This window comes from Tenrec ecaudatus, chromosome 4 (genome assembly GCF_050624435.1).
Source record: "Tenrec ecaudatus isolate mTenEca1 chromosome 4, mTenEca1.hap1, whole genome shotgun sequence".
NCBI lineage: Eukaryota > Metazoa > Chordata > Mammalia > Afrosoricida > Tenrecidae > Tenrec > Tenrec ecaudatus.
The window spans coordinates 169,481,504-169,494,548 of record NC_134533.1 but is presented as its reverse complement, the minus strand read 5'-3'; the positions used below and the strand labels follow the sequence as shown (position 1 = coordinate 169,494,548).

The following is a 13,045-nucleotide window of genomic DNA, read 5'->3' as shown; positions in this document are numbered from 1 at the left end:
GAGTGAATGTGTTCAACCTGAACTTCCTGTTGATTCCCTCACTTCCCCACCTTTTCTTTTTTCACTCAAACATTTTTACCATGGCTTACAAGAAAATTGTTCCTTGTCAGTTAATGTTAATTCCGAATCTTCAACGGGTTCCTATCCACTGTAGAACCTTCCCTGTATTAACCCTTCAGCAAGATGATAGTGGGGGTGGGAATGGTCACAACACTTAGTTACATCCTCAAGATACAAATCCTCGCCAAAAATAAGTGCTCTTTAGTTATATTTATTAAAAAAAAAGGGGTAACAAGAAACTAAAAAATGAACAAAAAGCTTTGAAAAAGCATGAGAAGGGAATATTAGCAACTTAAAAGTGCCAGAATAGAGAATATTCTCCATGAGGAGTTTCCTTCCTTTGAAAGACCCATTCAACATATGAACAAAATATAGAAGATTTGCAGGACAGAGTATGTTTAACAGTATTTGCAATGTGAAAATAAGCATGTAGGTAAAAGAGGAATGTTGCAAGGGTAGGGGTGGCTAAAATGGAATCAAGGTATCGACTAAGATAACTAGGACAAGAAACAAAGATGTGAGATTAAATAGGTAACCACCCAATTGGTGTCAAGACACGAATGGAAGAAATGGGTATATAAGGAGCATGCAAGACTGGCCATGCATTACTGTTCTAACTAGGATATAGGCATTTTCTGTTTCTGATAAAGGAGGTTTCTCTACTTTGAGTTATGTTTGGATTTTCAACAATAAAAAGGGTGCGCCCCCTCCTAAAAAAGGCAATGAAGCAGAGACAATATAATACAACTGTCAGACATGGAGGGAGGGAGAAGGAAAGGGGCAAATAATGAAATCTTTTTTTTTAAAGTTATGTTATTGGGGGCTCTTACAGCTCTTCTAACATTCCATATATCAATTGTGTCAATAGTAATAAAATCTTTAATGGCCAGAAATAAATACAAATTTTAAATGGAAAAAGTTATAAATATCATTCAGTCAGAGACAATTAAAATTATTACGGAGTTACCTTTGGAAGTCAAGCTGGTGTGAGAAACAGTAATGTTTTTTATACTACTTTCTACAGAAAAGTGGTTATTATTTTAATCAAACATTTTAAATTAATGGTTTGAGAACTGATAAAATGCACAACAGAAAGCGGTACTTAAAGATGTTTAATCATTCATATTTTAAATAAACAATTAGATCATAAAACAAAAAGATCTGTGATGTACTACATTTGAAGAATATCCCAAAATGTTCTAAACAATACTCTTAAGTAATTATTATTTTTAAAATATGTACTCTAAAAGTTCAAATAAATTATCCCAACAAGTTATGTGCTAACAGTTGATCATTTTTCAAGGAGTCACGAGGGTGGGAGCGGGGAGAGGGAAGGACAAGGAAGAGCTGACCCCCGAGGCTCAAACAGAAAGCTGATCCTCAGAAAATGATGATGGCGACACATGCACACAGATGCTCGTTTGTTTGTTTTAACCCTGTTTGAAACTAGCCTGATCTCCAAAAGCACCAAGGGGCAGTTTCAATGTTTCTTTTCATCCTTTTACGTCCACCCAGACCAGTGTTTTGATCCGATGGGAAAGGGAACTGGAGGGTACAAATATGCTTGATGTATGGAATGCTATATGAGCTATATGAACCCCAATAAAAAAAACAAAAACAAAAATTATATGCTAGTTTAAACTAAACTAATAATTTAATTAAATAATCAAATTAGAGTACAGCCCTGCAGTCATTAAGAATTATTCCTGTATTTTACCATTATGATCAAATATGTCAATTTATATTTTCAAGCTGTCAAGCTTTATTAAAAAGTTGCTAACTAAGCAAAAAATTAAATTAAAAGCTGATAACAATGAACATCAAAATAAATTATCTTACCTCCTTTTCTTCACCCACTTGGTCCAAACTCTCATGACTTGACGGATTATATGGAATCACTAAAAGCCAAATCAAATCCCAAATATTAAAAATAAAAGAACTTTGAAAGGAGGGACACAAACAAGCAAGCATAGCATTCATTAGCTGGTTTTATTTCTGAGTAAGTCTCCATTATTTAAAATTAAAATGCCTGTTCTGAAAACAACATGCTATATGTAATCTTTATCAGGAATAACAGTAACGACCACCCTTATAGCCAAGTAGTGATTTTGGAAAATATTTTTTCTACTTTTTAGAAATCTATTTTATAAATTAATTACTTTATAAATTAATTAAGCACGTCCTATGTGACTCTATAAATACTATTTAATTAAAATTTGAAGCCTTTAACTATAATTTAAAATATACATTTTAGTGTGACTTTTCACTCCCCTCATACTCAAACGACTACTTCGTAGGAGAATCAAGAACTGGCAAAGGTAGGAACTCCTTGAAGGTACTGAGGGCAAAAAAGCCTATGCTTCATACAACCCACTTCTTTCAGCAAAACCCCCCACCTCCCCTTTCCTGATTCTGTCCTGATCAGGATGCTGTCTGCTTTAACTGATCTACCAAAGTTTCCAAAGTTCCAGAGATATCTAAACTTTTATACATTTTTAAGTCAGATAAATGATTTTTAATCTAGATTGCATTTTTTATTTCTTTTATATACTGTTTAGTACAGCCTTCAATAAAAGCAGGTCACATGAACGTTGTCATATTAGGACAGTTGGTGGTCCAGAGATCAACTTGATATTTCCTCATTGAAAAAAATAAACCAGGTTTGCTGAATTTGAAGGGATTTCCAAAGAAAATTCCTGCACTAGAGAAGTTCACTAGTTCTGTGTTTAGTGTTGTGACTGATTTTACCACAAAACAGGGTCCCCTACTTGTACTTGGGAAGAACAGAGGGCTGCCACAAGGAGTCCTGGAAGCGACTCTGTTCACGACAGTATCGTACTTACCAGTCTGTGCATGGTCTGAATGAATGGGTGATGGCTCCAGAGGCATTGGTTCCTACAAAGATAAAATAAAGCAGTGAATTCTCTTCAAATGCCAGCAGCTTTATAAATCCAGAAGCAAAGAGAAAGAGCATATTAAAATTTAACCCCCCCCAAAAAAATACCTTCTACTATAATTTCATTATATGAAACCATATAATAGTCATTCCCTGGTGGCACACTGGCAAAACTCTTGGTTGCTACACAGGGGTTCTGTGTTCCAAACGCTTCAGCTGCCCCTGATCTGGCGATCTGCTTTGGTAAAGGTCCAGGAAACCTTGTGCCCCATAGGACCACTGTGAGTCAGGATCAACTCAACGGCACACATGAAAACAACCAAACAATGCTTTTGTTAATGAGGTCGTGCTAGCCACCTATTACAGACAACAGAAGAAACATCAAAGTAATTTTAGACCACCAAAGAGAAATCAAATTAAACCCCAGTGAGATTCCTATGAACTCTGACTTCTCTTCTGTACTCCCTCGTCTTTCTTCAGGCCCCACATGCTCTGAGTCCCTCGCGAAAGGCTTGGCTAGAGCATGAGTTATGTACCTGAGGTCCAGAGAGAGATGACTAAAAACTTCTTAACATGACATGCCAGTTTTTGTGAATTTCCCAATTTGGGAAAGCTTTCCAAACGTGTTTCAACACACGGCAGCCCTACTGTCGTTTCCATAGCTGTAAGTGTTCACAGAAGCAGACTACCTCAGTGTTCCTGGAGCAGCGGGGGGTTTGAACCACCGACCTCATAGTTAACAGTCCAATGCTTACCGCACAGTGCCACCAGGTGCCCTGAAGGTGTTAGTGACCCCCAAGTCTAAAAGAAAATACCTCCTAGACACTGGCTTAACCAACTAACTGCCAATAAATTCAGGAAATATGCCAATTTGAATAACCCTTTCACTAATTCATGAATTTGGATCCAAGTCTAATGAATACCAGCAAGACAGAGTTAAACTCAAGAATGAACAGTCACACAGAAACGCTCGCTCCTAAGTAGCCTTAAGGATTCTTAAGTGTTTTTGACCCTTACTCTAATGTATCATTATAATCTCTAAACCTGTCCCTCTTTCCATTTTACATCTATGAACTTAGACAAGTCATTCCAACATTTGAGAATTCTCAACAATGTCAACGTAGCCTGAATAAATTATGTTCGCAAATACTGGTCTTCTGTTTCTTCCTTAGGACTGGATTTCTCCCCACTAACTATAAGCTCATTACTAAATGTATATGAACTAGCCAAGTAATTCTAATACTAAAGAGGCACCAATCTTAATTCACTTTCACTATGCCCAAAGATCTTATGAATGAATACTATAATCACTTTAGGATAATTTAGAAAGATACATTCAAATTATTATAAAAGCATACCATATATACTCATGTATAAACCAAGTTTTTCAGCACATTTTTAATGCAGTTTTTGTGGTAAAATTAGGTGCCTTGGCTGACACGCAGGTCAGCTTATACTCAAGTGTATACGGTATATCCGTTAATCCAGTAATTCCACTTCTTGATGCTCAAGGAAATAATATTTCTTTACCAAGAAGCTCCCTTATGAATGCTGAAAGTGGACTTTGGGGCCAGGGCGTGGTACCCCAACAGACTGGACTGGAAAACGCTCCTAAGGGCCAGCAAACGATCCCTGAACTAACTACAAGCGTTTCTCTTATGAACTGTTTTGTTCTGTTCTTTGTCAGTGGTTTGTTTTGTTGTCTGGTTGTATACTGTTGCTTTGTTTTCCTCTGTCTTGTTTTCATGCATGTTAGTGTCTCCACAGGTCTGTCTGAATAGGACAGGCTGGATGAACTATCTGGAGGAAAAACAACGGGACCGACAGTTCTGGGGGGACTTGGGGTGGGGGGGTAGGGGGGGTAAGGAAGTGGTGTTAACAAACACAGGGACAAGGGAAAAACATGGGACCCCAAATGGTAGAGAGGGGGAGTGGCAGGCCTGGTGGGAAATGATCAAGGGTAAGGTTGCTTAGAGAAGAGGTATACTCTAGCCCAGGTGGCGACGAAGCATGGTAGTAGGGCAGGAGGAAAGTCAAGGGAGATGGAGGAAAGAGCTAGGAGTCAAAGGGCATTCATGGAGGTCTAGACAAAGACATGTACATGCAAATATATATAGTAGGATGGGGAAATAGATCTATGTGTCTATATGTATAGGCTAAGTATTAAGGTGGCAGAAGGACCTTGGGCCTCTACTCAAACACTCCCTCAATGCATGAATACTTTCTTTTATTAAATTGGAACTCTATGATGCTCACTCCCCCGACACAACTGCTGGAGCCAAAGCGGGTGAACAAGTAAATGTGGTGAAGAAAGCTGATGGTGCCCGGCTATCAAAAGAGATAGTGTCTGGGGTCTTAAAGGCTTGAAGGTGAACAAGCAGCCATCTAGCTCAGAAGCAACAAAGCCCACATGGAAGAAGCACACCGGCCAGTGCGATCACGAGGTGCCAAGGGACCAGGTATAAGGCATTATGCAAAAAAAAAAAAAAAAAGATATATGTGTATGTATGTGTATATGTATATATATGTGTGTGTATATATACATCTATATATACCATATTAAATGAAGGGGGAAGTGCAGAGTGGAGACCCAAGGCCCAAGTGTCGGCCAATGGAGATCCCCTCATAGAGGGGTTTAGGAGAGCAGATGGGTTAATTAGGGTGTGAGGTAGTACCGATGAAGACCACAGCTTTCCCCCACATCCTGGATGCTTCCTCCCCCAACTACCATGATCCGAATTCTACCCTGCAGGACTGGATAGGGCAGAGGTTGTACACTGGTACATATGAGGGCTGGAGGCACAGGGAATCCAGGGTGGATGATACCTTCAGGACCAAGGGTGTGAGGGGTGATGCTGGGAGAGTGGAGGGTGAGTGGGTTGGAAAGGGGGAACTGATTACAAGGATCCACATGTGACCTCTTCCCTGGGAGAGGGACGGCAGAGAAGGGGGGAAGGGAGACTCCGGATAGGGCAAGATATGACAAAATAACCATGTATAAATTACCAAGGGCACATGAGGGAGGGGGAGCGGGGAGGGAGGGGGGAAAAAAAAGAGGACCTGATGCAAAGGGCTTAAGTGGAGAGCAAATGCTTTGAGAATGATTGGGGCAGGGAATGTACGGATGTGCTTTTTACAATTGATGTATGTATATGTATGGATTGTGAAAAGAGTTGTATGAGTCCCTAATAAAATGTAAAAAAAGAAAAGAGGAGAAAAAAAGATTAAGGCAAAGAATGTACAGATGGGCTTTATACAATTGATGTATGTATATGTATGAACTATGATAAGAGTTGTATGAGCCCCTAATAAATTGTTAAAAAAATAAATAAATAAAATAATAAGCGAAAAAAAAAAAGAAGCTCCCTTATAGTTTTGTTTATAAGAAAACTTAGAAAACAGCTCAAATGTATAATCCTAGAGAACTAGTCAAATTAATCATGAGAGACATATAGGTTGCCATGAGTCACGATCAACTCTAACAGCAATTGGCTTATATAAACATATGAAGAGGTTTCAGAAAGTTCATGGAAAAATAGAATTAAAATATAGTGGAATTTTTTTCATAAATTTTTGACACCCTCTCCTATGAAGTACAAATATGCTGACAATAAGGAAAATATATTCTATAGTCTATATTGATATGGGGAAATGGCCAAACATATTGGTCTGAATGAAAAGTGGACTGGAAAATAGTATACATAATATGATTTTGCTTACACTTAAAAACTATGTAAAAGAAACAGGCACGTCCAGATACTGTGCCTTCTTATGGAAAGACCACCTCCTCCTGTGAATTCTCAAAACAATAAACATCCTACAAAACAAATATAAACAAAATTGTAATCTGGGTGAGCCTCTAGATAGACTCGTCTCCTCACGTAGGGAGTGAGCGTATTTTAGAGATCACCATGGAAAGCAATGAGCACACATCTGCACCACTTTAAATGACAAACCATTAAATTGGAAGAGGATAAAAGAAAGACAGAGATGACGGGGAACCAGTAGATTAAAAATATCCAAGTGACATATCACTGAATTGCAAGATATGAACTTAATTTGGATCTGAATTCATAATAAAAACTGCACAAACAAAATTAGGACATTTAGCAAACAACTGAAAATTAAAGCACTGCCTGGAAGAGTATTTGATATATGAAATTTGATTTTTAGCTTTTTAAAAGAGTTTTATCTTTTAGAGGAGGGGTCCTGGTAGTGTAGTGGTTATGAGCTGGGCTGCGATCTGCAAGGTCTGCAGTTTGAAACCACCCGCTGCTTCGATGGAGACAGACAGGGCTTCCTACTCCTGCAAACAGTTACAGTCTCAGAAACCCACAGGGGTAATTCTGTCCTGTCCTGATGCTATGAGTCGGCATCGACCCCAAGGCAGTAAGCTGAATTGAGTTGATCTTTTAGAGCAGCGGTTCTCAATCTGTGGGACACCCAATTCATGGCAGTAGCAAAATTACAGCGATGAAGTAGCAACGAAAATAACATGAGGAACTGTATGAAAGGGTTGTGGCATGAGGAAGGTTGAGCTACACACTAAAGTACGTACAATATATCCAGTGGTACACACTGAACATGAATATAAAATACTTGTTTCAAAATAGTATGAGGTGAGGGGAAGGTAAGTGGAGTGTAGATGAAACAAGATTGCCCATGAACTCATCAATGTTGGAGCTGGGTGACTAGGACACGGGGGCTCATTACACTGTTCCATATGCCTTTACATAAGGTTAAAGATTTCCCCCAAATGTCATTTCACACAAAGTTGGGCTGCTAAGCTCAAGCTCAGCAGATAAGCCTTTCACTTCAGTGAAGCGTTATAGTCTCAGAAACTCACAAGGGCAATTCTACCCTGTCCTATAGGATTGTTAAGAATCAGAGTTGATTTGGTGGCAGTCAATATATATGTGTACATGCACACACACACAATTGTACAGCAAGATTTAGAAGGCTATTCACTCACTGGCAAATCATCTCAGATAGGTTTACAGCAAATTTGACTTCAGTGCTTTCTTTATCCAAATCTGTATTCCTTTAATGAGTTTTAATCACATATTTAAAATAAAGACAATAATTAAAATGTAAATGTTAACCCTCCCGACCTGCTGTAAACACACTTAAATAGCAAAGTTGACCTTTCTGACTGCCTATAAAGAATAGACCCTAAATAATAGAAGCAATAAGCTAATGATTTTAGCTTAAATAAGAGAGAAAAAAATAGCACTTATATAGCTCACATTTCGTATTTCTAAATTCAGGTCACAGGATTTTATAACAGGTTAAACAAAGAAGTTGATTATATCCTAAAAACCAGCATCACCCTAGTTATTTGTAAAGTAAGTCCAAATTCACAATATACTAACCATAAAAAGTATTCCTACCTCAACTTTGGGATGAATTTGTTGTGCTGTGATTTCTTAGCACCTATCTTTTTTCTAGCAGTTATATCAAGAAAAACCAAACAAACAAAATAAATCCACTGTCATCAAATCAGTTTTGACTCATAGCAACCCAACAAGACCAGGTAGAACCACTCAATATGCACTATTAAAAAACAGGACAGAAAGTGTGTCTTACCGGCGGCAGAGAATGTCTCCCACATTCAATTGTGACAAGTTTGTGGCACTTCTTATGAACCAGTAGTTTGCAGTTGATACATTTGTATCCCTGGCGCCCAAGTCCCCATATCCGGTCAGTACAGATGGCACAGTGAGCACGCTGGGAAGAGTAATCCAACAATATTTCATTATTCAAATTGTTAATCATTTCCTAGTATTTACTCATAAAATAGTGGGGTGGGGGAGTGGCTTTTTTCTCCTACCCAATTGCTCTAATCATGGTGTAAAAAGAAAGTCTTCCCTATACGCAATTTTCAAATCTATGAAGTTCAGGAAAAAAATTAAAAAGAGAGCTTATATTAAAGAAATAGTGAAATCTAAGGCCACACTTCTTACTGCTACTATAAATCTAAGAGGTTTCCGTCTTCAGAGGACTAAGTTACGAGCAATGAAAGCAGGACAAGCCAATTACACCTGGAAGGCACGGCAGAGAAAGCCACGCAAGGATGCTGCCCAAGCAACCCCAAACCTTCCACGCGGTCAGGCGCGAGTCCAAAGCCCATCTCCTGAAGAACAATACCTAATGTGTCCTTGTCATTTCAGCATCAGTACGACATGGAAGAACACATTTCACATCAATTTACATGAGTAAAGTTAGAACATGACATTGGTTTTAGGATGCAACTTGTACAAATACAAATTTGTAATTTAAAAAAGTGTTCAACATGGGTTTCTGGAGACAGATTGCCAGAGTTCAAACCTTGGCTCTATCACTGACAAGCTGTGCCATTTTGGACAAATCACTTATCTCCTTGCACCTCAGTGTGCTCATCGAGAAAATGGAAACGAATGGTACCCATGTACTTACTACAGGGCTGCTCTGAAGCCGGAATGAGTCAATAACAGCGAGCACTTTATCTAGCTTTGTAAAGACTTTGGAAAAGAGGTACACAGTAAAAGCGAGATGTGTGCTCACGGTGAATTATAACACTGAATTGCAAAAAAAAAAAAAAATCAAGCTTATTTCGTGGAGGCACAGAATTTTACATATAGACATGTTTACCAATCTATATCTATATAAAAGGACAACTTTCTTACAGGTCGGGCAACAGGGAAACCTGAGGGCTGGGGCTTGATGGGACTGCTTGTCACAAGTTTTCCATCACTGACTGCCAGGATGTAGTCTTATCACTTTTATTATCCCTCGATTTAATGGAAAATAGTTAAGTTCTCCTTCTCGGACAGGTCTCGGCCTTGCATAAATCCCAGCTTTTCCAGGTTTTACTGGCATCCAATCACAAACATGTTTTCCTTTTATTTTCTTCAGAATAAAAAGGACTATTAAAAATTACCTCTGAACCAATAATGAGTACTGCCCCAAGAAGATTGGGAATATATGGTCACACCTGCTTATTTCTTTGAAGGGGAAAAACAAGACTGATTTACTTTCATATATGAAAAGAAGAAAGTAGGCATCTCAATTTTTTTTTCATATTATCAATATCCAACAAAGTAAATTTACCCTATTGAAGCGCTTGGCTTGGAAAGTGTGGCCATTTGCACAATAAAGCTTTCTCCAGCGGCGAGCGCCTCTGCGGTAGATTGATTCTGAAGTGAGATGGAACATTTTAAATTAAAAAAAGAGGGAGCATATGAATCATAGTCATTTTATAATAATGCGAGATTCTTTTCATGATACTCATTACAAGAAAAATAATAAGATTAGATGAAAATTAAGGCCAAGGAGTAGAAATAATTGCTTCTCTTTTTCTCTCTCTCAACATTTTACTTCCTTTAATGCACTTTGTAACTTTAGAGCCGGTTTAGGTTTACAGACAACTTGTGCAGAAATTTGTGGAACATTTGTGAAACCTGATGAACAAATACCAATACATTATTACTATTAACTCAAGTCCAGAGTTTGCATTAGGATTCGCTCGATGTTGTACAGTTTTGAGTGTTAACAAGTGAATAATCCATCCCATGTAGCCATCATCACATTATTGAAAATAGTTTCACTGCCCTTAAAGTGCCCCATGCTTTGTTACCTACTCATCCCATCCCTCCCTCCACCCCAGGGTTTTCGAGGCTGGACCTTACGAGAAGCAGCCACCAGCTCTGTGTTCTGGGGCATCGCCGGGCGGGCCTGCCACCACCACAGTCACTTCGCAGTTGAGCATGTAACCATCTGCACCACCCAGGGACTAGGCTATGTATACACACATATGTGCATGTGTGTCCTCAGCGACACAGCAAACAAAAATGTTAATACCTGGAGAATCTGGACCAAGGCTATATGGGTGTCTCTGTTTTCCATTGCTCCATAGGTTTAAACACATTGAATATTAAAAAGTCAGAACAAACAACCCTGGCAGTCTAATTATGTCAGTAATTTTGTACCCAAAGCGGTACATTGGTTTGCATAAAATTTGTTGTTTTATATTGTAGGCCTGTAATTCTTAATAAATTACTCATTTAAATCTCTCTAGTAGACATTCCAGGTATGATAAACTTTAATACACAGTTAACATTTACCCTGAGCCACACTCAGGATTACTGCCAGAGAGGTTAAAATGAACTTTATGTCACACACACAATAGTCAAGTATGTGAGTTAACCAGAAACTTTCTAAATTTGATCTGGCAAAAAGTAGAGCTTAAGAAAAACAGACTATTGCTAATACATTCCTAGAGTTTAAGAAGAGACAACAGTTGCTAATACACTCTAAATTAGAAAAGAAAGGGAAGAAAGGTCAAATGAATTAAAGCTCTATTTTTCTGTCAGCAACCACCAGACAAGAATGGATTCCACCCTTGCACCACTAGAGGGAGCATGGCCCTGCTGACACCTTGACTTGTGGTTTGGACTTCTGGCCTTCAAACTGTTTCTCCAGTGTAGTAAGCGGGGGGGGGGGGGGGGGGGGGGGGGGGGGGGGGGAAGGTCAAGTTCTGATTTCTTTTCATTGGTGCCATCATGTCATAAATAGCTTCTTTCAAGTTTTTGTTTCAATGTACAAAGTAAGTATGTAAACACTTACTATCTTCTCCTGGACAGGGCATTCCAGGGCGTTCTGGCACACAAGGAAATACTGAAAGAAAATACACTGGAATTAATACAGAAAGTTTTAAGAAGTACAATTATATAATTAAACACAACTTTGCATGGGATTTAAATTCATGTATAGAAATATTGAACCAAATTTTAACCTGATCCTTAAACACACAGTGTATTAAGTAGGATCTATAGGCATAAAAATTTTGAGAAGGAACATGATAAAATGAAGAGAATGTATATTTGGATCCACAATACTTAGTTTCACAAAGTCTACAATGTTCCAATTAGGTGACTACTGAGTTTAGGCTTTTTCTTTTATCACTACCTACCTCTCAGAGTTGCTGACATTAAAACACACTATGAAATGCTAAGAAACTTAAATTGTTATGTTTTGCTGGTATATTCTCAATAAAAATCACTAGTTATAAGAAAATGACAACAGGATTATTTTTAAAATGTTTAAGGAATTACATAATTTTAGAAGAGTAAGAAATGACTACTTCTGTACCATGAATTAAAAGTTCAGAATCCTTGTTCAATTCATAAAGCCTAAAGGCTTCTTCTAACTCCAGCTGAGATGATACTGTACATGGGTCTCCTAAAAAAACAAATAAAAATGACTTTTACTTTTTAAAACCACGAAATGTGATGATCAACAAACAATTTGCAAAAGAAAAATCTTGAGGAAAACCAATCTTATACATATTTTAAATTTATATTTTCTAAAGTAGGTGACACAGCTTCCATTTCTAGTTCTATAAAATAAGTTATGTGCAGTACACAGACGCCAACACTTACACCTCTGACACCAATTTATCCCATTTTTGTTTCCGTTTTACAAGATTTTTTGATGAGCAAGCTAGGTTCCTACTTGACAATTTCACAAACTGGCCAGTGACCTTAGTGACACTTATCAGCGTGGACTTACAAGAACCCAGAGCTATGAGCCTACGGAAAGTTGGGGCTTTCTACTCCCACTGACAGTCGCGGAAACTCCCAGCGGCAATTCTACCCTGTCCTATTAGTACCTATGAATTGGCATTGACTTCATGGCAGTGATGGGGGCTTCAAAAAGTTCGTTTAAAAATGGAATTCAAAGAGTGGAATTTCCCCACCAACTTCCTGAAGCCCTCTTTTCTTACCTGTATACCATGACTTCTTTCCTTATCCAGATGAGCTCCCACACTCACTTTACTTTGCTTATACCGTGACACTTTTGTCATCACCTAAAATTAGTGGTCCCCAGTATCTAAAGCAAAGGAACTATGGTGGTATAGTGGTTGGGCTGTGATCCGAAAGGTGAGCAGTTTGAAGCTACCAGCTGCTCCACAGGAGAAAGGCAGGGCTTTCTACTCCATTGGAATTCCAGCCTCGGAAACCCACCGGGGCAGTTTCGCCCTGTCCTATAGGGGTGATCGCAGCGAGTGCCTCATGGTCTAAAGCACTGTTTCCCAAAGTGAGCAACACT

The 13,045-nt window shown here is 38.5% G+C and overlaps 1 protein-coding gene and 1 non-coding gene across 3 annotated transcripts in view; both read right to left on the bottom strand.

Moving 5' to 3' along the window:
* PRKCI (protein kinase C iota) overlaps positions 1–13,045 on the bottom strand; it is a 79,590-nt gene that overhangs the window by 29,159 nt on the left and 37,386 nt on the right. For both annotated transcript variants that reach the window (XM_075547019.1, XM_075547020.1), the window contains exons 3-8: positions 12,086–12,175; positions 11,561–11,611; positions 10,046–10,131; positions 8,543–8,683; positions 2,904–2,955; positions 1,900–1,958 (exon numbers count right to left, since the gene is read on the bottom strand). In XM_075547019.1, coding sequence (XP_075403134.1) covers positions 1,900–1,958; positions 2,904–2,955; positions 8,543–8,683; positions 10,046–10,131; positions 11,561–11,611; positions 12,086–12,175 — 479 coding nt within the window. The remainder of the gene's footprint in view (positions 1–1,899; positions 1,959–2,903; positions 2,956–8,542; positions 8,684–10,045; positions 10,132–11,560; positions 11,612–12,085; positions 12,176–13,045) is intronic.
* Positions 1,495–1,614, bottom strand: LOC142447704 (small nucleolar RNA SNORA61). Its single transcript, XR_012784364.1, has one exon. It is a non-coding gene; the product is annotated as a small nucleolar RNA SNORA61 (small nucleolar RNA).